The sequence below is a fragment of the Dermacentor albipictus genome, chromosome 6, assembly GCF_038994185.2.
Source record: "Dermacentor albipictus isolate Rhodes 1998 colony chromosome 6, USDA_Dalb.pri_finalv2, whole genome shotgun sequence".
Classification (NCBI taxonomy): Eukaryota; Metazoa; Arthropoda; class Arachnida; order Ixodida; family Ixodidae; genus Dermacentor; species Dermacentor albipictus.
Genome location: NC_091826.1, coordinates 54,794,281 through 54,820,163, shown reverse-complemented (window position 1 = coordinate 54,820,163; position 25,883 = coordinate 54,794,281). Strand labels below are relative to the sequence as shown.

The following is a 25,883-nucleotide window of genomic DNA, read 5'->3' as shown; positions in this document are numbered from 1 at the left end:
TACTTAAATGCACAACACATGGAAAATACAACCCGCGATATTATATAACAGAAAACACCTACCTTCGCAAGTTTGCGAAAAAAGTTGCGAATTGTCAACTTGTAAATTATACTTTCTGCTGATATAAATGTCATATGTACCTACACACCTTGCTTCCCTATGACGCTCAGACTTTCAGTTCGCAGCTCTATCGCCCGCTTTTATTGCTTAACTGCGTGCGCGCTGTTTGTTTCGTACGCGTTCTATACGACCTCGCCCGACTCACTTTGTTGCTTAGGTCGCTCCTCGTGCGACGACAAACGCGCGCGCAATGCGCCATGCACGGCTCTGAGATCCAATATTTCGTGCTGGAGCGATGCGGACTTGAGTCATTCCTGAAATCAGGAGACCCGTCTCTTTCAGTTCATTTAGCGGCTCATGCAACAACCGTTCCGTCCTTCCTTTCTATTTTCCCCTATTCACATATTTCACTTCGTTTGAGGAAATGTTCAAGCGAGCCACGATGCTGTATGGGAGGCATGGGGCTTATATGCCCCTGACAGCAGTTGTATATATATATATATATATATATATGGCTGGTGTCAATGGCAGCTGCAAGCCCACATCCAGCGCGGAAACGACGGTTTAAGACATGGATTTGCCTGAACATCGTCCTTTTCAACGACTTTGTGACTTCGCAAATCGATAACATTGAACAAAATATAGCATTATAGATGCAACAATTAGCAATGATTATTCATGTGACCACTGACTTACTCCCTTCGCACGCTTGTAAATACATAAATGCTTCAAAATTTGCAGCACTAGAGAGCAACAACAACAACAACAACAAAACACAAGAACGTTTGAAGCCACAAGCACGAATAAATTACAAATCCGTGTAACGCCTAATATGCCGATGATAGCTGAACGTCGCAGCTCTAAAGTTCCCTTTAGCAATTTTAGTAGGAAACTCCATGTTACAGGCAATAGGCCCTCCTCACTGAAAGATCCCTGGGGGAAGCCGCAGTAGCCTCTCTGGGCTGTTGCGAGCCCACGTGAGAACCAGTTCAAGGGCACTACAGTGATAGTCGCTGCCCGCACACTTTGTACCCACGCACAGAAGTTCAGAGAAAACGTGCCCTGACTACCCGATGAACGGACTATATTACAACACGGTGTAGGCTTTGTTTTAAGTCCGTATAGACCAAATAGATTCCCAGTGCACCCCCACTGGTTGGACACTCAACCGATGCCGAAGCCTCCGATAACGGCTTCGCGCGAGCGGCAGAACGCGGAAGAAACTGATTGAAAATCTTAAAGCAGTTATCATTGCTAAATGTTCGGTGTGAACGAACATTTTTCCGGACACACAAACGGTGAGAATATCAATAACTTTCTGTTCTTTTTCTTCAAAATGTAGCTCGATGCATAGTTCACCAAGGAAACTAGCAGCTTCTTCCTTCTTCAAGAGACTCGAGATATAGTAGACGCAAACGGACTACGCCTACAAACACGTTCTCCCGAAGGCTCTCTTCCTCCGGAGCGAAGCGCGTGGGAAGACGGGGTTGCATATAACGCCCGTGGAAGGCGGCGAGATGATAGGGCCGAGACGCGCCCGCGGTCTGAAGCAACAAAGTATACGTACGCGTTTAGCGAGATCCTGCTGTGCCTGTGCTTGTGGAACAGGGTGTGTATCAGTTGCCCTCTGAGAGAGCTAGCACACCGCCCTCTTCTGGTCTTTCCTTTTTTTCGACCGGCGGCAAACTCTAGCAGACGAGAAACGTCTCCGACCTTCAACCCGACGGCCCTCGGCAAACAGACGACAACATCCAGGCAAGTTCAAGGAAGCTGCGGTCGCTTCCTTGAACTACGTCACTCGCCGCACAGCTTAGTACATAGCTGTAGGACTCGTGGCACGACCGCGTTTTGCAAGTATCCCCCCCACTACAGAACATCATAAAACTCTGTGTCGCAAACCGCGCGTGCCCTTTTTCCTCGAGCGTGCATTTGCAGCAGAGATAGGTGTATGTCCCGGCTATACGACAGCTGTGACCCCGTACAACGTGTTATCTTCGCCGCGAAAGCAAAGGTACGTATAAAACCTGATGTCGCAAAGGCGCGCGACCTTTGCCTTCTTTCGCTGGCACTCCCCAGAACAGCCTTCGGGCTCAGCGAAGACCGCTTCGGCGCCATGCTACCTATCTCACCCTCTGTACACGCAAGAAACAAGAAAACTGGATGTCAACGAGTCGTATGCACTCGCGTTCCCCGTGTACCAAGAGTCCATACAGGGCGGCAGGACCTCTTGAACTACAAAGTTAGTTGCGCGTTATACAGGTCATCTGTACGAAAGCAAGAAAAAAAAAAGGAAAGAAGTTGCTACTGCAACCGCGCACGTTTTCCTTCTGCGCTGTTCGTGTCGTTTTAGGACAACCCAGAGAAAGACCGGTCGCGTCCCCTTGAGACAGGCGGCTTGACTGACCCCTTAGGAGACCCCTCCCCGTCAGCCAGTGACATCGCTACGGGGGACACCAAGTGGCACTTTGGAGGAGTGGCCGCTGTCCTCGAGTACGGCCAAGAAATAATGTCTTGCGTCTGTGGCCTGGTGCGCACTCTACACTGGAGAGAACCGACTCCAAACTATTCGTCCTATGTCGCGCCCTCGATTCATCCACGAAATGTGCAAGGTCTGCGAGCAGCACGAATGGATAGACACGTTGCCGTGGGACAAAAAGGAAAAGAAACTAAAAAGAACAATGCAGGTCTTCTGCAGGTATTTCAAAGCAGACCTCGCAAGACTAAAAAGGCAAGCTGGACAAGAACAATTATCATTGGGGCAATGTGGAGTAGATGGGCTGGGGGTCCGCAAGTTTCTGTAATCAACCATGGTTCTTTTTTTTTTTTTTGCGTCCGAAGACAGGTTCGTTCCGAACACGTGACGCTAGGTGAGCGAACTCAAATGGAACGGTTGATCATCGCAGTTGACTCACAAATTGCTTCTTTCCGGGTGGAGTTGGTTAAACCTAACTTGTTTTGTATTAGCTTAGTAAAGATGACAGTCCACAAAAAATAGAAGGGGACAGGAGCTGAAAGCATTGATGCGACAGAACTTATTATGAGGTTAGTCACCCATCAACAAATTTTCTCGAACTACGTTTCTATTACAGCGGGCTACTTTATAGTTGCATCAAGGACTGCTAAGGCCAACACGAGTCTCCATAGCAACGCAGGGGCATAGAAGTAGCAATAAAATGTTTTCCTAATCAGTACTAACAATACTATCTTGTGCCTCTCCCTCCTCAAGGAAAATTGAGAACCACAAGAATATGGAGGAGAAGTTATCAATATCGGATCAACAACGTACGTCGATTTCTATAGCACCATTCTCTATAGTCAGCGTTGCGACAAAATTGGTTTCTCTTCATTGAGGCAACAACCTCAAAGCAGACCAGCGCACTCGTCAAAAAGTTGGCTCCAGAGATCGTCATCCTTTTATCTACCGCTGTTAGTCATCGCGCTTTCAGGGTGTCACTATAGTACTTGTCCCGTCGTTTTCCACGCATGTTGGCCTTTATTGCGCTAATATATATCGAGTGAACTCTACATGAAGTGACTGTACGGTCCACATAAGTGGAAACGAGAATTACGGTCAAAGGCAAGCAAGAATATCTGATTACCTAGTTACCTGAATACCTGATTACCTTTCCACATTCCCCGGTAAGTGTGAAACTGGCAAGCATTATACTCATGCTTTGTGACAGGTTTAGCGACAACCTACGACTTTGGCACGACTCTGCCTTCGACTCTGCCTGTACAACTCTGGCAGGTTTAGCGACGCCGTGTCTTCAAGAACAAACTCTGTTTGAGCCCACTGCTTAGTTCAGATATTCAAGGCGGCGAGGTTGTTGTTCCCTTTTTTCTTTTGCTGCTATAGTCTTCACGGTATCGTTCGGTGACGAGGTCCCGAGAGGATCTTCACCAGGATAAACTCGGCGCACTTTTCTTCACCTTGCTGATGCCATGTCTTCCAGCCTTGTTTCCAGCCGTGCTTATAAAGCAGCAACGTAATGAGTACAAGATGCACACTGGTCCGGGCAGACATGCGTTTAGCGTCTCCGCGGGTGATTAGAGGGCAACGAGTGCGCGCAAACGCGCAGCCCACGCTGAATTTTTTTTCTTTTCTTCTCTACCCAGTTCGTGCTTCTCGAGATAACGGAGCCGCGGCGGGAGAAGCCATATGTGGCACAGTAGTGGGTTCCAAACTAAACAAAAAGAAACGGGTTGAGAGTCAGTGCATCGTAAAAGAGGAAATACCGGTGATGATCGACTGTGGGAATGTGGGAATGCCAGATCGTGAGTGTACGCGCGTCCTCCCAGCATGCGCGAAGGGCGGCCGCCGAGCACACCAACCCACGCTGGCGCCACCGCGCGGCGGCTGTTGACCCCAAGCGTAATGGTGTGCACTGCGCAGACGTCATCTGACACTGCATCTCAGCGCCGTCTATACGTGCGGTCGTGGCGTGTACACCTTTCTTTTTTTTTTATCATTACCGCTTCACGTCAGATCCATTTGGTCGACCCATTTTCACGCTCTAAAGGGAACCCTGGACACCGCACGCGGCGGTCGGGAGAACCCGTATGAGTCGGCATTTCAGAGGACGCAGGACGATTGTACCTCGACCTAGATAGCTGAGCAAACGAAACAGAAAAAAAAATACATATATACAAAAAGGCATATGGGCAGCGCGAACCAAGTGAATGTGGCGCGGCGTTAGCGTATATAGCGAAGCTCGTGGTCTTTTCAATCAACAGAATGTGCCGCGCAAAGCTAGACACCGACTTTGTATGTTTATACTTTGCACGTAGAATATCGTACAGTGTGGCCAAAGACTAGCACGCCGCGCGCACGTTCGCGTTCAGAGAATCGTTAGCGAAATGAAGGGAAGTGGGCTACGGATTGTCCGGGACTATATTAGCGCTCGAAACTACCCTCAAGTTAAGTGACTGTTCTACTTAGGATCAAGGTGTGGTGTTACGGGACAAATAGGCTCACTTAAATTTAAAAACAGAAAACATTCCAGAATCTCGTGGTTGGATAACGGTCACCGAAGAGAAAGGATACGGGTATATCTTCCTAGACTCTAAGGTGAGTTCAAATTTGCGGCCATGTTACGTGCCTTCTGTACCTGTGAAAAATAACTAAGCTGTTGTGGGACACGCTATAAGCAGCTCCAGTATACCTAAACTTTTTATCTTGAAGAAAGAAAGAATCCAGTAGAAACACGTGGCGGGTTAACATTTACCAAGGAAAACGTACAGGGGAGATCTTCGGAGACTACTCATATTGAATCTGCAGTCGAGATACCACCTGCCGCACTTACGAACAAAGCTAAGCGTTTACGGGGCACAATATCAGCAGCGTCGGCGGCTAACGCCTTAATCTCGAAGGGAAAACATTCCCGAAGCTCGTGGTCAGATAATGGTTACCGGACGGGTACGTATTCAGCGAATCTTCAATGTGTTCGAAACTACAGTCAAGTTACACGCCTGCTCCACTTTGGAACGATAAAAAACAGTTCATGGGACACGTTCGAAGCAGCGCCTGCGTCTAAGCGGCGTTTATCTTAAGAAAAAGAACAATGATAACAAAATAAGCGTTTTTGAGTTCGAGACGATGCGGTTAGGTGCGTGCTTAGCTTGGGCGCAACGACCGGGCAAGTGCTCCCAACGGTTGTCGTCCTCATCTCCACCAGACCGTCATAACTCTCTCATCACACACTCTTTCGTCTACGAGAGAGATAGACAGAGAGATAGAGAGAGAGATAGAGAAACAAAGAAGTTAGCAACAGTCTGGAGTCAGCGGTACATGTTCCCCTCGGCCGTAATGGTTAAGAGGAGTGGCGCAACGCAGCAACGTTCCGTGGCAGTTTCCTTCAAGAAACAAACTGAAAAAAAAAATGGAAGCGAAGAACCCTACATGCACTGGGCACACGCGAACACGACCGGCACAATGCAGGTCGCCAGACGACCCGGCATGCTCGCCTGTACAGAGTCTCCGTGCCCCACCGATACTGCACAACACGCCCCGGCCACACACGCGCTCTCCACCAAGACGCGTCCTTAGCTTGATAGCGAGCCTTCCCATATGGTTACTGCAGACGTCGAACTTCCGCTTTAGAACGTTTTTTCTTGCTTCAATTCACCTCCCCTTTCTTCTTCGTGGGCCCTATGCACCACTCGAATCAGCCGTTCGTATCTTCTCTTCCAGTTTCTGCTTGCTCTCTTCAGCTTCCTTTTCTTCTTTTATGTTTTGATGTTGATTCTTCGAGCGCCCAAGGCGTCTACTGAGTTGATGTGCTCCGCACGCATTCTTTCCAGCCATCCGGGAGAGCCCGGTTAGGCGCTCTCCGACGCGATGCTCTGGAAAGAATAGTCCTACGCTCTCGCACCCCCTTCCCCCCCACCACCCCTGTGAAGATGGTGCAGAAAAATAAAATCACAAATGAGAGAAGAAGCTGCCATGGGTGCTGCGATGTGTGCGCGGCGGCCTTGGCAAGCCCTCGACGGCCGGCGGCATCTCGGCATCTCTCGGCAGGACAGCAATGAGATGCTCGAAGCGTCGGCTAAACGGTCGTACGTGCCCAAGGACCGGGCCTGCATGCAGGGGCGAGGACGCTGTTTGTCGTTGTTATCAGAGGCAGAAGTGACACTGCGCGTATATCAGCGAAGGAAGACAAGTCAGGCATATATATAGTCGTGACATCGCCAGTGAACGGCGTTCCACAGATTAACGTTGCGCAAACACGGAAGACGAATGCAGGCATGAAGTCTGCGCCCCAGTGCAACTGAGATATATGTATAACAGTAATGGTTGTAGAAAAAAAAAAGAGTGTATACAAACACGACTTGCAATGGCTCAATTGTGGCTGTGGATTCACGTGCAGGCGTTGACAGAAGTCTTTGAAAGATCAGAGGTATGCAGAAAAATAACGCAATAAGACGGTTCGTCGAGAAAACGTTCTTAGAATCAGACCCGTGGAATTAGATATTGCTGCGTGTGGCTTAGCTCTTGATGGGCTCTGTGCGGCTGGTGCGCATACCTAGTGCAATCGATTAAGACCAGGGAGCATGGAAATTCGACTTATTTTCAGACTATGTATTGAAGTGACTTACACCACTAGCGGGGGACATGGTTTCTGCGCATAAGTCACGCTGTTCGCACACAATACATAAAGAAAGAAAGATGATAGAACAGTGTGAGTGGTTCTAACATCACAACTTTTGTGATGTCAACTTCTGACAGGGATCGAAGAATGAGAGTGCAAGAACGACGATATATAGTGTCATCTGCTGTTTCAATTAAGTTGCCTGACAATAACTGTTTACATACGTATCGACTGATAGGTTAAGTATCGACCTAGAATGAGACCTTATTAAAAATTGGCGGAGCACTTTTATGAATTCGAGTTGTAACACTTTCCCTCTGCAGAGAAGAGGAGAACGTGCTCAAAGAGATTCAGCATCCTCTTGCAGCAATTATTTGACGGCGTACACCAGAACGCGTACTTATGCATGGAGAGGCCAGGCAGCGAATTTTGATACCGATTCAGTCTTGTTAACATGCCAGCGCCCAACTGCAGGGAACACTGACCTTGTATAGTTATTACTACATTGTTGTAACAACGTTGTTATTGTTGACTCCGGTGAGGATTTCATGAGCCCGACTGTTTGAGCAACACAGGGCCTGTATTAGCCAAATATTTTGCAGCGGTAAATGATAGGTATACTTGAAATTTTGTGACATGCAGACTTTCTGGTGCATGATTACCGGGTTCATCACTCTCTTGTTTTTGGGGGGGAAAGAAGGTAGCCGCAGCAGAATAACAGGTGTTCTCTCGCCCAGACTTCGATGCGTGGTTCCGTGACATGCGAATCGTCCTGCCCGGTCATCATCATCATTCCTTTGTTGTCCGGCGAGCTGTCGCCTACGATATATCCCAAGTAGACGCACTTGACCTCCTAATTCGTGGTTCAAGTGCTCCCAACCCTCTCGACCGACACAAGATGGTGACCCGATCTGCACCATGCATTCCGGGATACCCGCGAAATAACTTTTATCTTTCGACTTCCGACAAGGAGCAGGAAGACAAGATGCACGCGTCGGCGACGTTATAAAGACGTTTAGGACCACAAAAAAAAAAAAATTACCCGGCTGTTTCAAACCCGCCCCCTCACCACAGGCGCTCGAAACGCTATAGGACCTCGGCCCGCGCCAAGCGGAGAGTGAATCGTGAATTCGCCTCCGGTTGTATCGATATTTAATGGGCCTCCAGGTGCCACTCGCCGCCACTGCCTGGCGCGCTTGAGACGTTTCGCAAACACGCCCTACGGGTGCAACAAGAAGGCAACGTCTTCTTCTTCGGCGCGGCAACAGAGGCGCGCAGCTAGCAGCGGCAGCCAAGCGAGACATTTTTTTTCCTCGCGGGGCAAGCAGACAAGTAGGCAGGCAGGCCTGACCGGGAAACAAAAGCGCCGGAACGGGTTTCTTCTGGTCGCGAAGAAGCGCAGGACACGCGTCTTCCTCGCTTATTCTGCGGACCCGCGCGCGCGCCGTACAACAGAACATCTAAGGGCAGCGCCTCATGCTTGCTTTTCCCTCACAAAGATGGCGGGTATGCCACTGACTTGCCGCCTCGCTATGATACCCTGTAGTCCTTCTGTTCTGCGCGGGGTCACTTCTTTCTCGTCGTCTGCGCCGCGTCTGTTCTCTCCGCGGCCATCTTGCTTTCTTTTTTTCCACACTTCGTTGTCCTCGGCGGAGCAGAAAGAAAAGAAAAAAGACCGCGCCCCGCCGGCTGGCCCCGCAACAGCCTTAGCTGTCATCGCGCGCCTACCATGCGTGAAAACTTGTGTGCTCGCCCGCTATACGGCGTAGAGATTTGCCCGGAGAAAGAAAAAGGCCAAACTCGGCGGGAGCGAATTGGGTCTTGTCCCTTCGCTGCTGCTTAGAATAGCCGCCCAAGCAACAACCGCCTCCTGCCGTCGCGGCGCAGAGAAATATAGCGCAACGCGCGGACTGTACTACTTCTGCCGCCCACTCTGGCGTTTGAAAAAAAAAAAACGCTCGCTCCTCTTCCCGGTATACAGGTATTTCTCTCGTAAATCATGCAGATTGCGTTGGCGACATACGCGGGTCTGCTAGGGACCCGGTGATCCCTTTCGTCTTACCGAGGCGAGCACAAGCTTTTAGTCTCGAGTCGGCAACGAAGAGAGCGGAAACAGCGTTTCAGGGTCCGGCTTCTTGTATGCATAAGCTATGCGTAGGTCCTGCTCAGGAGAGAGCCTTCGCTCAGAAAAGAAAACTGCTCCTCTGCGTTCCGCTTTTATCCCGCATGCAGGAGCTAGTTATGCTAAAGCATGACATCACGCGTAGCTTCAACTTCTTTCTCGAGTTTGCAGAGTGTGCAAGCGTGCGTTGCAGCTGTTGCGCATTATACGTGTATACAGTCGTCGCTGTGCGCGCAGCTGCAGTTGTAACACGTAAGCCCTCCCTCGCCGGTCTGCCCTTCCGTGGTGCGCAATTTTATGGCTTCCGCTGGGTTATGTAGCCGGCCGCCAGGGTATAAAGCTCCCGGAGCCTGCAACCACCTGTTCTTCTCTTGTTGTTGTTTCTGTTGCTTTTGGTCGTGTTGCGACGAAGTGAAACCGTTTCGCTCGGCGGTTTCAAACAATAGAGTCGTCTTCGATTGCGAAGGTCGAGCACGCCAAAGGTATACCGCGCGTCGGCGCCGTGTATCGGGGCAGCCACGCCGAAAGGAAATGAAATATCGTGGTTCTGCGGAATCCTTGAGACTTTCCTCCTCCTTTCCCATCCGCCACCCCCCCCCCCCCCCACACACACACACCCACCTGTCCGATTGAAATCGAGGTCGCACACTTCACCCGAACTACCCAGGAAAGGGTTGAAAAGGCGGGAACCGTGCCGAAGTCATATCTGTTATGAGGTCTATAACTGTTGCGTACTCTCCATTGCGAGGCCTACCAAACATTTCTTTTTCTTTACCCTTTTGAGCCTTCGCAAGTAATAAGGTCTGTTCACACAGACCACAGCGTTCCGGTTCTGACTTCCATTAGAAATGGCGTGTTCCCAACGTATACAGTCGCAGACTCTTTTTTCTCTATAACAAACTTATTTTGATCTTTTACGTGTTGCATGTAATCGCTCAAACGAACAAACAAACAAACAAACAAACGGCCTGTTGTTCAACGATAGATGGTGTACAGAGTAAGTCGTTTGTGACCGCGGCCCGGGACTCTGCTCATTCTCGCGAAAGAAGCCCGTAGGTTATCAAAGCTCTAATGTGTGTGATTGGTAGCGCAAATTCAAAACTAAAGAGAACAAAAAAGAATACTTTTTAAAGAGACCCCATAAACAGAAACACTAAATCAATTTAGAACGATAAAGTATTATTTCAGAAGTTCAAAACTCTATGTTCCTGAACTTCGCGGCAATAGGTTGATAATTAGAAGATGAAAAGAATAAAGGTCAAAGTTTCGTTTTACCGGTAAAAAAAAAAGAAGCAACTCGACCAGATGACGTGGGTATCCATGACGTCACAGCGATCGGGTTCGGGAAATTAGCTGCGTCATCGCCACCGGTCCTTCGTTTTTTTTGCATTTTTCCTGCGTTACTAAGCCTCCGCTCACGAGTGGATTTTTTCAGTATAGGTGGTGTCCAAAGCATGGCGACCATGACGTGTTTCCGGATGCCGCAATTACTTCCGGCACTTGCAGTACGCAAGAGCTTCACCTCCGGTATTGACTTCTGTTACTCCGATGGAGCCATCGCTAGGGTTGCCATTTGGACATTACCTATTTTATAGAACAACTACAACAACAGCAGCAGGCTTTCAGTTTGTCCGTCGTCTATGTTTTCTAAAATCTACAACCAGGACAAATGCGACCATTGAGCACGTGCTCAAACTAATTTCGGAGAGCTGTTCACAACTTGTGAATGGTTGTTTTGTTCCACACACAACTTACAATGCGAAATAAATATCGAAGAGACAAGACAACTTGGCCGAAACTACATCAGAGAACACACGCATAAAATTAGAAACAAATACGAAAAAAAGAAGTAATGTTTTCAGATGCTATGTTCATCTCTCTCAAATATGTATGTATACACAACTTTTCACTAAATGCTGCTATCGCTTTGTTACTTTTCGCCGATTTTCCTGTAGTTTTGCGTCACTGCGTGGATCGGGTAAAAACCGCGCAATAGCTATGTCGTACACCACCCGCCCTCCTCCCCACACGCCAACCCGGTGGAAAACGAGGCCGCCTCTCCACGTCGTACGATCCCTGTACTTTATATTTAGACTGTGGCATATGAAGATTTTTCTGTCTCCATGCGACTGGCGCTCTATTCAGCACCACGTTGCCGACGGTTGCTTCAAAAGAAAGATCTGACATTTAACTCCTAAGTGCGGTGATCGCGTGCGCATGTTTACGTTCGCTGGATTTTGCGTTCTCTCTCTGTTTCTGTTGTGTGCGTGTGTGTGTGTGTGTGTGTGTGTGTGTGTGTGTGTGTGTGTGTGCGTGTGTGTTCGTGCGTGCGTGCGTACGTGCGTACGTGCGTGTTTCTGTGTGCGCGTTCGTGTGTTTGGGTCTGTGCCATGCTGTTTCCTGTGTCGCTGCCACCGTAATCAGGCCCCTATTGATCGGCCCGGAGCCGGACGGCGACTTGTTAAGGCCGGGAGAGTGGCGGGGTGGATAAGGGGGGTTCAGCAACGCGCGTCGTTTCAGAGAGGTAACGGGGACGGCAAGCCAAGCGATCCCAAACTCGAGCTCGTAAAAACCGCGCTCGCAGCGCGAACGAGATCGCGGCGACGCAGCGGTTCGGGACGAATCGCCGCCGGACCGCCCCACGCAGACCAGTTGTCGTCGTCGTGGTGGCCCCGAACAGTACGGCACGGGACAGACAACCACGCCCCCCCCCTTTCCCTCCCCCACAAACTTTACCCTCTCCTCTCTCAGGTGGGGGAGGAGGCATCCCTTCTCCCTATGGACAAGCACTCGAACAGTACGGCACGGGACAGACAACCACGCCGCCCTTTCCCTCCCCCACAACCTTTACCCTCTCCTCTCTCAGGTGGGGGAGGAGGCATCCCCTCTCCACATGGACAAGCACGGTCGAGGCGCTGGCCGGAAGACGTGCGCCTGTCAAGGGCGACTCTCGGGCGGTGTCACTGGCCTCTCCGGCAAAGGGGCCACCGCCGGTCCGCTTCGACCGCCCGAGCGTTCCACACAGGTTTGGCTGCAGCGCACGTGCCGCAGGAGGTGTCCTGGCAACGGATCCACATCGACCGGGCAACCACGGGACGGCTGGGAAAACATTCACGATTCGTAGTATGCGAAGTCGTGACGCGGCCGCCCTGAACAGTCGCAGCCCGCCGGAACGACCCAGACGTTTTCCTTATACGAAGTTCGTGGGGCCAGTAGCGTGAGACTCTAAAACTTAGGAGAGAGACTCGGGCGTGTTGGTGATTCTTTGACGAACAAAAAAAAAACTGCGCATACAGGGAAACGGAGACAGCAGCGATGTGGTGTCGTCACTGCTTCTGTCCCCGTTTACGGGTCCGCGCAGTTATTTTTTTTTTGTTCATTTTAATCTCGTGGTCGAGGGCTCGAGCTCCACGCTGGGCGCCAGTGCGGGGAAGTCGTGTCGCCGGAGTGCCGGCAGCCAGGCCCCATTTATATGGTTAGACGTTCTTACAATGTGTGCATACATCGCGATGTGCGACACCTAAGCTGGCGATATTGTATAGTGATGCCTTCCGCTCGATTCTATGCCACTCTTGTCATCTTGCCACCGTTCACGGCCGTCTGATCCCGCTAGTAACGCAGGTGGAACGTCATCCCTGACAACTGACGAAGCACGAAAAGAAATAGGATCGAAAAAGGCACCGCTACAAAATCGTAGTGCCGCAAGCGCAGAAAGCCCGCACGATTTAGACAGAGAAGAAACCATTGCGATCACCGAGAAAATCAACGTGTAAACGACAAGCCATCTCGGCTCACTTACGTGTTCCTCGGCCACTATATCGGGGACCAGCGCGTGGAAACCGCTTTTCTTTTCATGACTTGATGTAGTGAACGAAGACATGATAGCAGGCAAGTTGCCACCTGCCCGACTGATAGTTCGCAATATTGTCACCACGGCTTGCTCAACTTATCTGACACATTCAGCTCTACGGGCAGCTGGCGAACTTTCAACAAGAAAGATTTGTTCTCCGTAGAAACGTCTATAATATTTTGCAGCCCACAAACAGCGCTAACCTCTTCGTCAGCGGCATGCACCGACAGCCGATAAAAATGTGCCTTTTGCTAAACAAGAGTGAATGCCGTACCGCTAGCTGTTCAAGCATTAACATTGTCATGACAAGATCCCCACGTTCGTTCATGCCTTCTTCCGCTATGCATAGTGGATGTATATATACACGAACGTACGAAGGACAACAGGGGTCCTATAACGTAAAACTATTCCAGACTGTTTTTATTCTAATCTCCTGACGTCAAAGTTAGGAAACCGCTAACGCAAGCATCGGGCGGTGACCCGCAGCGTTGTTTGAACAGCCCAATTAAACACTCTCCTCGCTTATAGGAGGTCACATTTGTTTGCTTTCAAAGCAATAACACTGCCTACCTTGATCGACTTTTTTATCTTATTGGCTGACAAGATGCAAGAAGCACACAGAAGGGGAGAGGCTTTCTGTGGGGAAGAGATAGGGCAGCAGAACTAGATATAACCGGATTAGGAGGATGGTGCCGTCATCTGCAGCTGGTCCGCTTTCCCTTGCATAACTTACGTTAGCTGCGATTGGTCCGCTTCCCCTTGCCTGGCTTACGCTGGCTGGTCAAAAATCGCGGCGGCGTGAAACGGAACGTTAAAAGTGCCCCTAAAACGATTATTCGGCGAAGGTGAGTTGGCAGATGATGTCGCATACACGCCGCAGTGGCTCGACAGTGCTACACTGCTACGCGAAAATTGTTATTACACGCAAATAAATCCATCATCCCCGGCACCTCCGAGTATAGCCATTGTAAGAGTGGTCGGTGGGCAGCCATCGTTTATTCCTTTCGGAAGGGGGCGGTCTCCAGATATTCCAAATAATCATTTTGTTCGTCAGATTAATGCATATTTATTGCTTGCACGTTACTTTCACGCGTGAGCTTTTGCGGTTTTGCCACGTCGCGTGAAAGACAGCCGAAGTAGGTGCAACCGAAAAATCTATTGACCAATATCGGTGGGCGAATGCCTGAAAAGACGTAGAATCGGAATTTTTTTTCGGTCTAACCGTGCATAACCAGCGTGCACATGGCGTATCAGATGGGGACTTCTCGCGGTTTCCATGACGTCGCGTGACAGACAGGCGCAGCGAGTGTCACCCGAGAAATATCTGACCAATCGTGAAGGGCTGATTGCAGAAATGGAATAGGAACAGTCTGGAATAGTTTTACGTTACAGCGCCCCGGGACAGGACATATGTTAATCCATAGCGTGTGTCCTGTCGTCCTCTACTCGCTCGTCCGTGTCTTTCTTTTTTTTTTTGAGCTATAATACAACGTTCAGCCTCAACCAAAACAAACTAGACGCACTATTCGCTCTTACAGCTTCTTAAATCATTCCAATAGCCACAAATTAATGCGTAATGGTGATCTCACTGGCTCGCTGTGAAGACGTCTTTTAGCTACGCGAGCGCTGTGGCGTGAGGCTCTTAAATGAAGCAACGTCACGTTTCTCGCTCGCACATCACATTCAGTTTATTCTGTATAGAATGTAATAAGAAAAAACAAATAAACGAGATACACGCGACAGTTTCCCGATGTATACGATGCAGTGTCCGACGCACACGGACCGCATGACACGCTATTTCCGAACACGTTATATATACGGTGCTCGAGTGACCGGTAAGCACGCTAGCGGGCAACCACTCCACTATTCGGCACCTCCCCTCACTCACATGCCCACCTCCTCTCTCTCTCCATCTCTCTCTCTCGCTCTCTCCCTCCCCCCCACGCACACACACATACACACTGACGTTCGATACACTCGACGGTATCACGGGCACTTATGAGAACACGCACCGCTCTGCTAAAAATACGCGTTCTCTTCATAACGGGGCTTCTATATACCATACCGCTGCCACTTGTCGCACCTGCATGGTGCTGCTGTTGCTTCCACATCCGATTACCGACGGCCACTGACTCCTGTAGTCTGTAACGTCTTTCTTTGGCCGACGTACCCGTCTACACTGGGCTTCCGTGCGAAGCTGTATACGGTTATGTTGCTGCTAACTCGATATCGTGGCACGGCGAAAATGTGCGTTCATGGATTGAAACCAGCAGGCAATGCAGCCAGAGGAAGCATGGGGGAAATCGGCTGTTCCTTTGTTCAAAATTGAATTGAATTTAAAATATTCGATTTAATTGGTATTTTTAACTGAACAACGAGGAAGGTATAGTGGACGAGACAATAACTTGCCGCTAGTGGGAGCCAAGCCCACATCTTTCCGCGTTACTCATGCGGACATTTAAAATTAAGCAATGCGGCCGCCGTCGTCCCATTTACTTCATTAGATATCTGTTTTTGAGTACTAGACCTAACCATTATTATTATTATTATTATTATTATTATCGATACTCTGGAATGGCATTTCTAAATCCAACACTGACATTATAGATGGGATCCAGAAAACGTTTCTAAGCATATATCACCACAGCTTTGCTAACACGGACTCTTGGACGTTGTTCTAGCACCGTTGGATTATTGCCACTGCCTTCACTTCGCTCCCTACGTAATCGCGCTGGCCTTCTGTCTCCTTTCGAACTCCTTAACGGTATCGTCACCTACCCCGAACTCCTCAGCTGCATCATGTTTGGTATTCCGGGGAAGATCACCAGAGAACATAGACATTTCCGTGTTCCTGTCTGTCACCACCAACACTCAACGCTCCACAGAATACTGCGACCTTAGATCACGTATTTGCAAGATCTCAAATATTTTCATAACTCGCTGTCACTGTTCTTTTCCAAACATTGCGTTGTTGTGGCATACAGTTTCACAAATTGTTAAACTGTCCTTCTCCTCCTTTTTCTTTTATATTCACCTGGCGCCTTATTTTATGCACTGATCTTTTTTTATTATTGTTTCTTTATTGTATGTTTTTTTTACTTATATTTCCTTGCAGTTTTCTTCTTCGTTTTGTTTTTTAGGTTATGCATGCGCCAGCACTAAAAACTTTTTATTGTTCCTGGGCACGGCAATAAATGATTGATTGATTGATTGGTTGACATCCCTTTTGAAACGGGGCGGGGACAAATAGTCACCTAGACTGCTTGATAGATTTTACTACCTCTATCCCTATCGAGCCTTTTGTCTATCTGATCTCGACTTTCTCTTTAGTATTTAAAACCTCTGTCAGTATATTGCACCATTAGCTACGCTTACAATGACTTCGGTTCTATCAATCTCTTCTCGGTTTCTTTTTTCTTTCCCTTCTATAGTCTGATGGTCTCTTACTTATCGGAACTTACTTACGGAATGATTAAGTGCTGAGCACTTAATCATTCCGTCTTTTTTGAATTCCAAGGCTTCTGGAAGGTTGACTGGGAGTAGAATTAATGAATATGCTGCAGCAATATGCATTTACGAATATGCATTTACAGCAACTCTAACTGGGAATATAAGCCACCGCCACTCACCGCCGCGGCGGTGAAGCGCCCTTCCATCCGCAGGCATCACGTCCGTCCACACATGGCTTAAATGTAGAGCTTGCGTGCGTGCGTGCGTGCAGATCCCACGCACTTCAGCGATCGTTGCTACGCAAAGCAATTCGAGGTTGACGCATGCCGGTCTGCCGTAAGATAACGCTAACGCTCGTGCATCATTTCGGCTGTTGCGCAAAAGTAGTCTAACGGGCTGGTACGAGAGTAAACTGAAAAAAAAAAGAAGTACAATACGCGTAGCTAAATAAGGACGTGTGAAACTTAGAAAAGTCAGATTTCGGGCTGTAGAAAGGGCGAAATAATAGGTTTCTTTCGCAATCCATCAGTATTGACACCAGCTTCAACATCCGGTTCCATTTTCACCGTAAGGTGAATGTGGAACGCTATGGAATGCTGTAAAGAATATGGAACGTTATAGAATGCTATAAAGATATTTTCTCAATGTACTTCGCTTGCTGCTCGCGCGACCTGCTGCTTCAAGATGAACGCTTCTTACGACAGTTCCTTCTCGACCAGTCACGTGATAATGGCGCTTCCTAGTGATCAGACTGCTCCGACATAGAAAGGCAGCCGTTCCGCCCCCGACCATTCCAAGCCTTCCTCCAAGTTTCCTATCCATGGAGCTCGAAGCACAAGACTACTTAAGGCAGCGCGCCCACGTGGTCAATCGTGACCACGCCCACACCACAGACAGAACGATGACACAGGATTTCGACCATCAAGGCTACGGCTATCACGGTGTCTGTAATTGGCATTGCAATGTAGTGATGCTTTGGTCCTTTCTGTTTCTTATGTTTTGCGATGCGAAAATACCGCACTGGAAGTGACTGTCCGAACGAACAGCGGCTATTCATAGGAGTGCCAAGGGGATCCCTCCCTATCCGCTGACTCCAAGAAAGCCAAGCTTCCCGGTGATCGACCCCATACACGCAATCGGGGTACGCAACCAGGACGTCGCTGTTAAACACCTACTCACACAGCTCCCATTGGCCAGAACGAACCGAAAGTGCTGCTCAGGCACAAGGAACGCCGCTGTGCCGCAAGACCCCGAGATATGTACGTGCTGCGTGTCATTTCGAAAACACGTATTCCGCGTTGGTTACGCATGTGACCGCCTTGAACCGGCCGTGGAAATCGAAATGACGTCGTGAGGTCCCCGGCGTGAGGTGAATACGAGAGTGGAGTGTTCGTACAGCTCAGAGAGAGACGTGGGAGAGCAACCAAGAAAAAAAGAAAAGAAGGATCGTAGTCTCCGGAACCTGTCGTCGATCGCACCTGCGTATTTCGTTGGCGTTCGCGGACAAGGTACGCAGCACGCTGGGCATGTAAATCGGTGCGGCGTACAGCTGTACCCCGAGGATGCTATGCAGGCATGAAGGACCTCTTAAACGTGGAGGCTAGGTGGTTGCATAACCGCAGCTGTGGAGAGGGTGCTGACTTTGAGTGCAGAGGGTAGCAGTGCCAGACACGACGGACAGCAGACGTCAAGCTCCGAGCTGCTTGCGATTAGTGGAGCAAAGGAAAGCGTTGTCCTTGTTTTTATTTTTTTTATTTTGTTTTTGTTTCCTTGTTTTTATTTTTTTAAATTTTTTTTTATTTAACCTGTCGTCTTTCTTCGTCCCCATAGCCTTCCCTCAGTGCAGGGTAGCAAACCGGACGTGCGTCTGGTTAACCTCCCTGCATTTGCTGTCGTCTATTCTCTCTCTCTCTCTCTCTATTTCACGGGCTCGCACACGCTGCATGCATATTCCAGTGGAAGGGAAGGCAACTGACGCGCTCTGCTAAAGTGGCGCGCTGTCCGCAAGGTTAATGCTATGTAATTGCAGTGCTCGTCCTTCTTTTGCACTGCAGAGGGCGCGAATGGGCGCGAATTCGAAGATTGCCCACTTCGGCACACTGCAGGCCCGCCGGTGCACCGACCGCAGTGCGGAGCGTAATAGTCCGTAATTCGCGCGAGCGGTGCGACTGCAACGTGTGCATTCGTGGAAGGCGAGGGTGTTGATTGATCGACTATTTGCTTAGTCGAACGGAAAAGAAATAGAAGATGGCATTTCTGACCTTCGTGTAGATGAATGTGTACATAAAGCCGCAACGCTGCAAAGTTACATTACGTTGAGCTAAAGGTTTGAGACGGTGCCACTTATCAGTGCCATTTACTTCTCTTCAAACACTGTGTACTGACGTTAAATAAAACGAATGTGCTTTGTTTGGAGAGTAGAAGACCTTTAGTCCGGGGCACTACGACGACTGGGGCTGTTGCGCCGCTTTAGACAACGTACTTTCGGGGCACTGATGTACTTTCGAAACTTAGATGATGTGGTGTGCCCTTGACACTTCGCGTCGGCCTTAAAGGAATGTCCAACATATGCTGTGGCGATAATCCCGGTATAATTTAGATGCATAAGCGTTTACCATAGCGTGTAGGGCCAAATATCCGTTTCCCTATGCTACATCAGTGCGAATTGTTGGGCTGCGATGCTAAACGTCAAGCGTATGCCTAGGCAAGCAAATGGCGTAATGTTTATTGGAGCTGCTCGGCGACCTCGACCGTTTTTACTTCACTAGCATCCGCGTCACCAGAGGAACGACACAAAGAGCGGAGAATATGACAGTCAGCTTTCAACTCACTGGTGATCTGATTAGACGATGCGTCGCCAAGCAAGAAATCCCACAGTTCACACAGGTAGCCACACTTAACTTACTTTTTCGTCGTTTGCCTCGTAAATGTTCTCTCTCTCTCTCTCTCTCTCTACATATATATCTATATATCTATCTATATATATATATATATATATATATATAATTAAGTACAGACCCTTGTCAGCAGGGATTCCTATATTTGGCAGAACCTAAATTAGCAGCTGTCTGCCATGCCTAAAAGTAAAAGAATCCGAGACGAGTTTGGACCCTAAGGATGCACAGTGCCGAAGGTGCTAGAGACCTTTATAAATGGCGTACCCAAAGTTAACGCACGTCAGCCACCTCCCTTGCAAAAGACGCTAAGACGAGCTTGAGGACTTAGCATAAACATTTTGGCTGACTCTACACTACGAGTACGTTAAGCAACTTTGGAGCGCTAATTCTAAAACACTCTACTACCTCTTGGCTGCTGCGTCTGCCCTTTCCCAAAGCTTTCCAAGGTCACCTTTATCACTCCGCGCTCGAGGTTTGCGCATTCACCAACATGCTTTGATGCTTTCATTTCTAAAATCCCACTCAAAATAGTGATGCCGGTCTAACCACGTCAACCTCGTCCACGAAACAAGAGACTTCCTCGGCCATGACGACATATATTATGTCTGTCATCACCCTACAATAATAAAAAAAAATTGCGTTATCCCACTTCCCGTTGTTTCCACTCTTCGGGATACACGCGAATGTTTTGCAACGGATGTTTGGCCGAGTTCGCGACCGCGTACAGCGAGGAACCGTGGTCGCCAGCGAGGGTCCGCGCTCCATCCTGGGAGCCCGCGCAAACTCCAGACACGGCGCACGCCGGCGCCCTATACAATAACAACGCGCGAGCCCCACGACAGCAGGCGTTCCGAGTTGAGGAGACTGGGGAAAAAAAAAAGAAACGAAAACGCATTGCCCTTTCTGTACGAGTTATTGTGCTGTCACACAATGGAAAGGCCGGGGGCGCCTCGGACATTTGCCGCTCGCACGCATAGGTGAGACGGCATTCCTTCAGCCGCCTGCTCTTATCGTCCGTACGGCTGCCGAAGCCGTTGCATAGCGGGGTAGCGCCTCTTTTTTCTTTCATTTTATTTATATAAGACCGATATCACCAAAAAAGTGCGTGATACGACGGCAATGAAGAGAGCGGTCGATTTCCGTGCGCTTGAGTTATACGGGAGACGCCAACGCTGCGCAACTATTTCATGCACCGATTGTCCGTTTCCAAGAGATACGGGGTGCACGAATAGTAGCTGCGCTGTGGAAATGGTGGTCTTAAAGCTGGAAGCTCTACCTATGGCAGTGCAGCGATCACTTCAGCAGATGCTGAGAATGGCCAACACCAGTTTTAAGACGTGTCTGCGAACGACGCTGTGCCGCCTATTGTTGTACACTGGGTGGAGGGTTGCTGTAGTTATCTGTGCAAGTGTACTTGGTAATGGCTGTCTGTAGCTGATGCAGCGTGTGAGAATTGTTGTCGTGCACACGCATCCTTTAACTGCGCCCCACAGAGGTTATCCTACGAACTATCACAGCCCATTACATTTGGGCTGGACTGCATCAACTCAACGTTCTGCGAAACCCTGCGAAATGATTTTGAACGTGTCCTCATGATGGGAGAGCAAGAATGCAACTTTTGCACTGCTCACGCTCATGTTGGTGATGATGATAATTTATTTCGGAATATCACGCGTTAACTTGACATTTCGGTGCGCGAAAAGCATCCCATATAGTTGTTGTCGAGCGTACACCGAAAACGTTGTTCTTCCTTCAGGCCTGAGCGCTCACCTGCACAATCACTGCTGTCTCGAATCGAAGGAGATAAGGCTGCAAAACAATGAAGATTTAAAGATGTGCACATGAACAGCCCCTATATATTTGGCAGATAGCGGTGACAGGTGAAATAGGTAGTCATTGTTAGCTGCATGGCCGAATGCGGAGAGTATACCTGCAGGAAGAATTGTATAAAGTGAGCTAGCTGTCGACTGCAGAGCGCTATACGAACAGAAGCAGACTGCCAACCTAGTTATTGTGTCTTTCAAGTCTCACTAACTATAATTTCATGAAGCGCATTACCGACTAATCCGCCCCTCGAAGCTGCAGTAGGTTACAATGCAGCAAACACACAGTTTGTGGACACATCGGGCTGTAGTGGTCCCAGTGAACACGGTTCAATTTGGGCTGTAGGAGAGAAATTTGCCTTCACCGGTTGTTCAAGCATTGTTGCGCGCGAAGCCCAAAACAGCATTTGAAACATATCAGCGCAAAATATACATACACAGCACGTCAGGGTGTCTCGCGCGCACAGTCAACACTCAAATCCCGAAACTTTCTATCGTCACAGGAACACCATTAAAGTTGAATCTTTCAGTCGTCTCCATAGCTGTTGGCGCGTCTTCAATCTTGCGAGAATAGCACGCGCGACAGACGACCTTGGCCTGTCCCGACACGACAGAACCTTTGCTCCAGAATGCAACGAACAAAATTTGAACCTTCGAGCCCCCCGCTTCTGCACGTTTTTGTGCTCTCATTCCTCTATCTGTCCTGGTGTACACACACAAAAAAAAAGGAAACGCGTAAGCTAAAGGAAAAGCTGGAGCATGCAGGCCGCCCGCACCATCAGCACCCATGAGTCAGCTTCGGTCCTCGAATGTAGCGTTGCTATATCTTTTGAGTTATATAAGCACGTGCACAAGACTGGATCACCCAACCGCGCGCGCCTGTCAGCAAAACAATCCCCTACGGGCGTCCCCTCCCTCCCCTTCCTCCCTCCCCGCTGAACCGAGCGCCTGCATGCAGTGGAAAGGCGGGCGCGAGACAGCATCACAAGCGCTGCAGTGGAGCAGCGGAAGTGTCCCCTGCATGCGAGCACAGAGATTCGGCATTGACGGCGAGGGAGCACGCTGTTGTCACCGCAGGAGCGCGATTGCCTCCAACCACGTCTCAAGGTTCCTTTTTTTTTTTTTCTTCAGTCATCGCGTGCCGCATGTTACGCTACGTTTGGCGAGCGTCACTAAAGATGACGCTTCAGAGGCCCGTTTGTGTACCGCGCGCGTCGCAGCGCGTCGTCCCGCCTCTCACCGCGGATTCGCTGGCTGCGAGAGTTCTAAACATTTGACAACACACACATAGCTTGAGTTTCAGTTTCTTAGGAAAGAGGCGACACACGTCTCTCGGTGGGCGGTCACCTCTAGCTCGCCGTATGGGTGGTGAAAGTGGGAGGTTGAAAAAGATTGAGGAAGGAAGAGTGGGACAGAATATGGGGAAGAAAACGCACGCTAAACGACCAACAGCTCGCAGGTGCTGCATGCGAGATCTGAGTCACAGAGAGAGAGAGAGTAGGGGGGAGGGGGACTGATGGGAGATTCCAAGAACTTTGGAAGCGAAGCCGAACACGCACCGTTTGCGCAACGACGGCCAGAGAGCGGCGCGGTTTCTCACCTGGCCTCGACGACAGTCCGCTCAACGACGACGTTGACCACAGGGCGACGACGAGCAGAGCTCCGAAGGCGAGACGCATGCTCGCCTCACATGGTGCACCGGGCCCGCCGCGCTTGTCACGGGGCGTCCCACCACACGAACCACGCGCGCGCGCGCACACACGCTCACGACGACGACGCGTCACCAGAGCAACAAGGAGCGCAGCGAGCCACGCACGCACGGCGGCGGTCAATGCGCAGCTAGCACGCGCCGCCCGCGAGTATTGGCTTCGGGGAGAGCGCGGCGCGTCGCGGCGCTCCGTCCTCCTCCAACGGCTCTCTCCGCCGAGCGCGACCAGACGCGTACGGCGCGCGCCGGCCGCACGGGACACAAAGCTCTCCCCGCGTGAGCGCTGCCTTTGACGACGGACGTCGGCTACTATGGCCTGGCTCTCTCTCTCTCCTTCTTTGTTTCTCTCTTGCTCTCTTTCGCCGTCGTGTGGCGCGCGCTCTCCATTTCCAGGTGGCTTTTAAAGGGACTCGGGAGCCGACGCCATCTGCCGGAGAGGGAGCCAGGCAAGCCATTGGCGCGTCATGTGGTCGCGCTCGGCAGTACCGCGCAGTGTGCGGCGGCGGGGTTGGCTCCACGGCCAATAAGTGACAAGATGCACGCTTTTGTTTTTCGCTTAAGTTTGTGATTAGTCAGCGTCTGTACGATCTTTACAAAATCGCGACGACCGAGACACCGGCCAATCACGGGCTTTTCCGATGCGCGCGTACAGCTGCGCGAATACGGCTGCATGATTACTGCGAGCCTGAGCTAGAATACATGGCGCTGCAGGGTATTGATGAAGCGGGAATAGAGCAGAGTAGGGGGTTTGGCGGGAGGCGGTTGACGGACAAAGCGGATAGATGTGAGGGCAATTGAGAGGGGGGAGAGAGAGAGAGCGAGAGAGAGAGAGAAGGCGGCGGCTTTGCGTAACCCATAGAGCACAGAGAAAGGTGACTTCAAAAGACGGGGTTGGGGAACAACAGGTTAGCCGCCCTTGGTTGGTAGTTGTCGCTAGTCGCGCGGTCATCAAACTCACTATAACGTACTGCGCGACACCTCAGCGGTATTCCAAATGACTGCGCGGTGACGCTCCTTACGCGGTCTTGAGCGACGTTAATGAATATGAATTAAGATGTGCGCTTCGTTTAGAGCATCCAGCGAGCTTTTTTGAATGCACCAACCTAATTGACGACCGAGGTTGACTCCGGTTTGTGACGGGGAAGATTGATTGCAGTCCGGGAGGGCGGGAGTTGGGGCTTGTATGCCATCAGGTGCTCGTGCTTATCTTATTTAATCTCTGACTAAGAAGGAAAGTGCCAGTGGGTGGTACGCGTGTCCAGGCTGAAATCCAATGCTAGTCCATTGACATGGAGGAAGCAGGCAGTTAGGCACCAGTCAGTTTGGCCCCTTTCAAGTATAGATACACTCCTGAATGGCAGATGTACTCAAGCAGAACCGCATCGCGCCGAGTAGGGTCAACTGGGCCAAAGTGATCTGACACGCTTTCCCCGTGTTTTACCAGTTCACTAGGGTCAAGTGCCTCACTCCTCACGCGCCTTTCTCCTTTCGCGTCAAAATGTTGTCCGCCACACAATGACCAGTCGAGACGGCATAGTTATCGCAAGATTGACTTTGGCATACATACTTGTTTCCTCATTTGCACAGAGTTGTGGGCTTTCATTGCGGTAAATACTTCCACCGGAAACCCAAAACATTGGCTAGAAACTACTTGGTTGAATCTTTTACGGTCTTTTAGTTGCTCTGCTTTTCAGCATACAAAAAAAAAAATACGCTCTTTGCAAAATTCTGCCATCTGCATGAACTTTTCGAACTTTTCACAGATAAAAGTATGTCATGCTCATTATTAAAGTAAAAGAAACCCTTGCTCTCTTGGCTTGTTGGTGCTCTTCTCAAACTGTTCACTTTTCTTGTCAGTCAAACATTCAGCTGTCTCAATCACACTGTAAACGATGGTAAACGTGGGTCTACAGCAGCAGACGCTAGGCAGCCACTAGAAGGCAATTGTGTTTCCGTTCCTGGTCTTCTTGTGTCCTTGTTTCCGCTGCTATACACTGCATGTCATTCCATTATGATAATCCGACAGGCCCCCATCGCCACCCTCGTAGCAGGCTGAACTTCACCAGAAGTGCACAAGAAAGAAAGAAAGAAAGAAAGAAAGAAAGAAAGAAAGAAAGACGCGCAGATACAAGGAAGCATTCGAACATAAACGACGCGAAGCGCATATCAGTTATCGAGGCAGCAGCGATAGTGAATGACACGTATCAAAAATACTTTTTCAGTGTTGGTGCATTCACCATCTACGACTTCTCAATAAAAAGGTTTATCTCTCTCGTATCTTCACCACTACGACTACGTGTGACTTTCTGACGCATTTACTCGTTTTCACAGAACCAATTAAGCCCCAGTTGCGTAAGTAAGGTATACGTTTCCCGCAAGACAAGACCGTACATTCAAACAGCCATAACAACTTAAAGGACGCCGCATTGCGCTGTGGGAAATCTGAAATCGCTAAGCTGCAATTTCCGGCTCAGTACCACACGATGCGGCGAAGACGTCTCGTGGAAGCACTTCCTCGAGTATGTCGAGAAATGAATTTTATATCTTCAGTAAGAACGGTGTGACGTTACCGTGTGAGCGAATCACCAGATGAAAATGCCGCTAACGTTTAATTCAAAGTTATAAGAGTTTGATCAATCTGATTAGCCATAATCGCTCAGTCGAGTACCTACAGTAGTCCCTGTCTAGCGATTTACGCTGCGACATTTCAGGAGCGCCATTTGCGACATGTACTACGTACGGCAAACGACAGAATGACCCGGGCCGATCTAATTTGGGCGAACCGTTCGGATTCGGATGAGTGGAAACTCATGCGGTGTGTCAACGACGCCGCCGACTCGCAGAGGTTGATCTCACAACCGCAGTGTTTACTCGGATGCGACGTC

At 49.7% G+C, this 25,883-nt stretch overlaps 1 protein-coding gene across 1 annotated transcript in view; it reads right to left on the bottom strand.

The window, feature by feature from the left end:
- Positions 1-23,289, bottom strand: part of LOC135907797 (uncharacterized) — a 90,487-nt gene extending 67,198 nt beyond the window's left edge. Inside the window, exon 1 of the mRNA XM_065439542.1 lies at positions 22,891-23,289. Coding sequence (XP_065295614.1) covers positions 22,891-22,969 — 79 coding nt within the window. The 5' untranslated portion in view covers positions 22,970-23,289. The remainder of the gene's footprint in view (positions 1-22,890) is intronic.
- Positions 23,290-25,883: the final 2,594 nt, after the last annotated feature.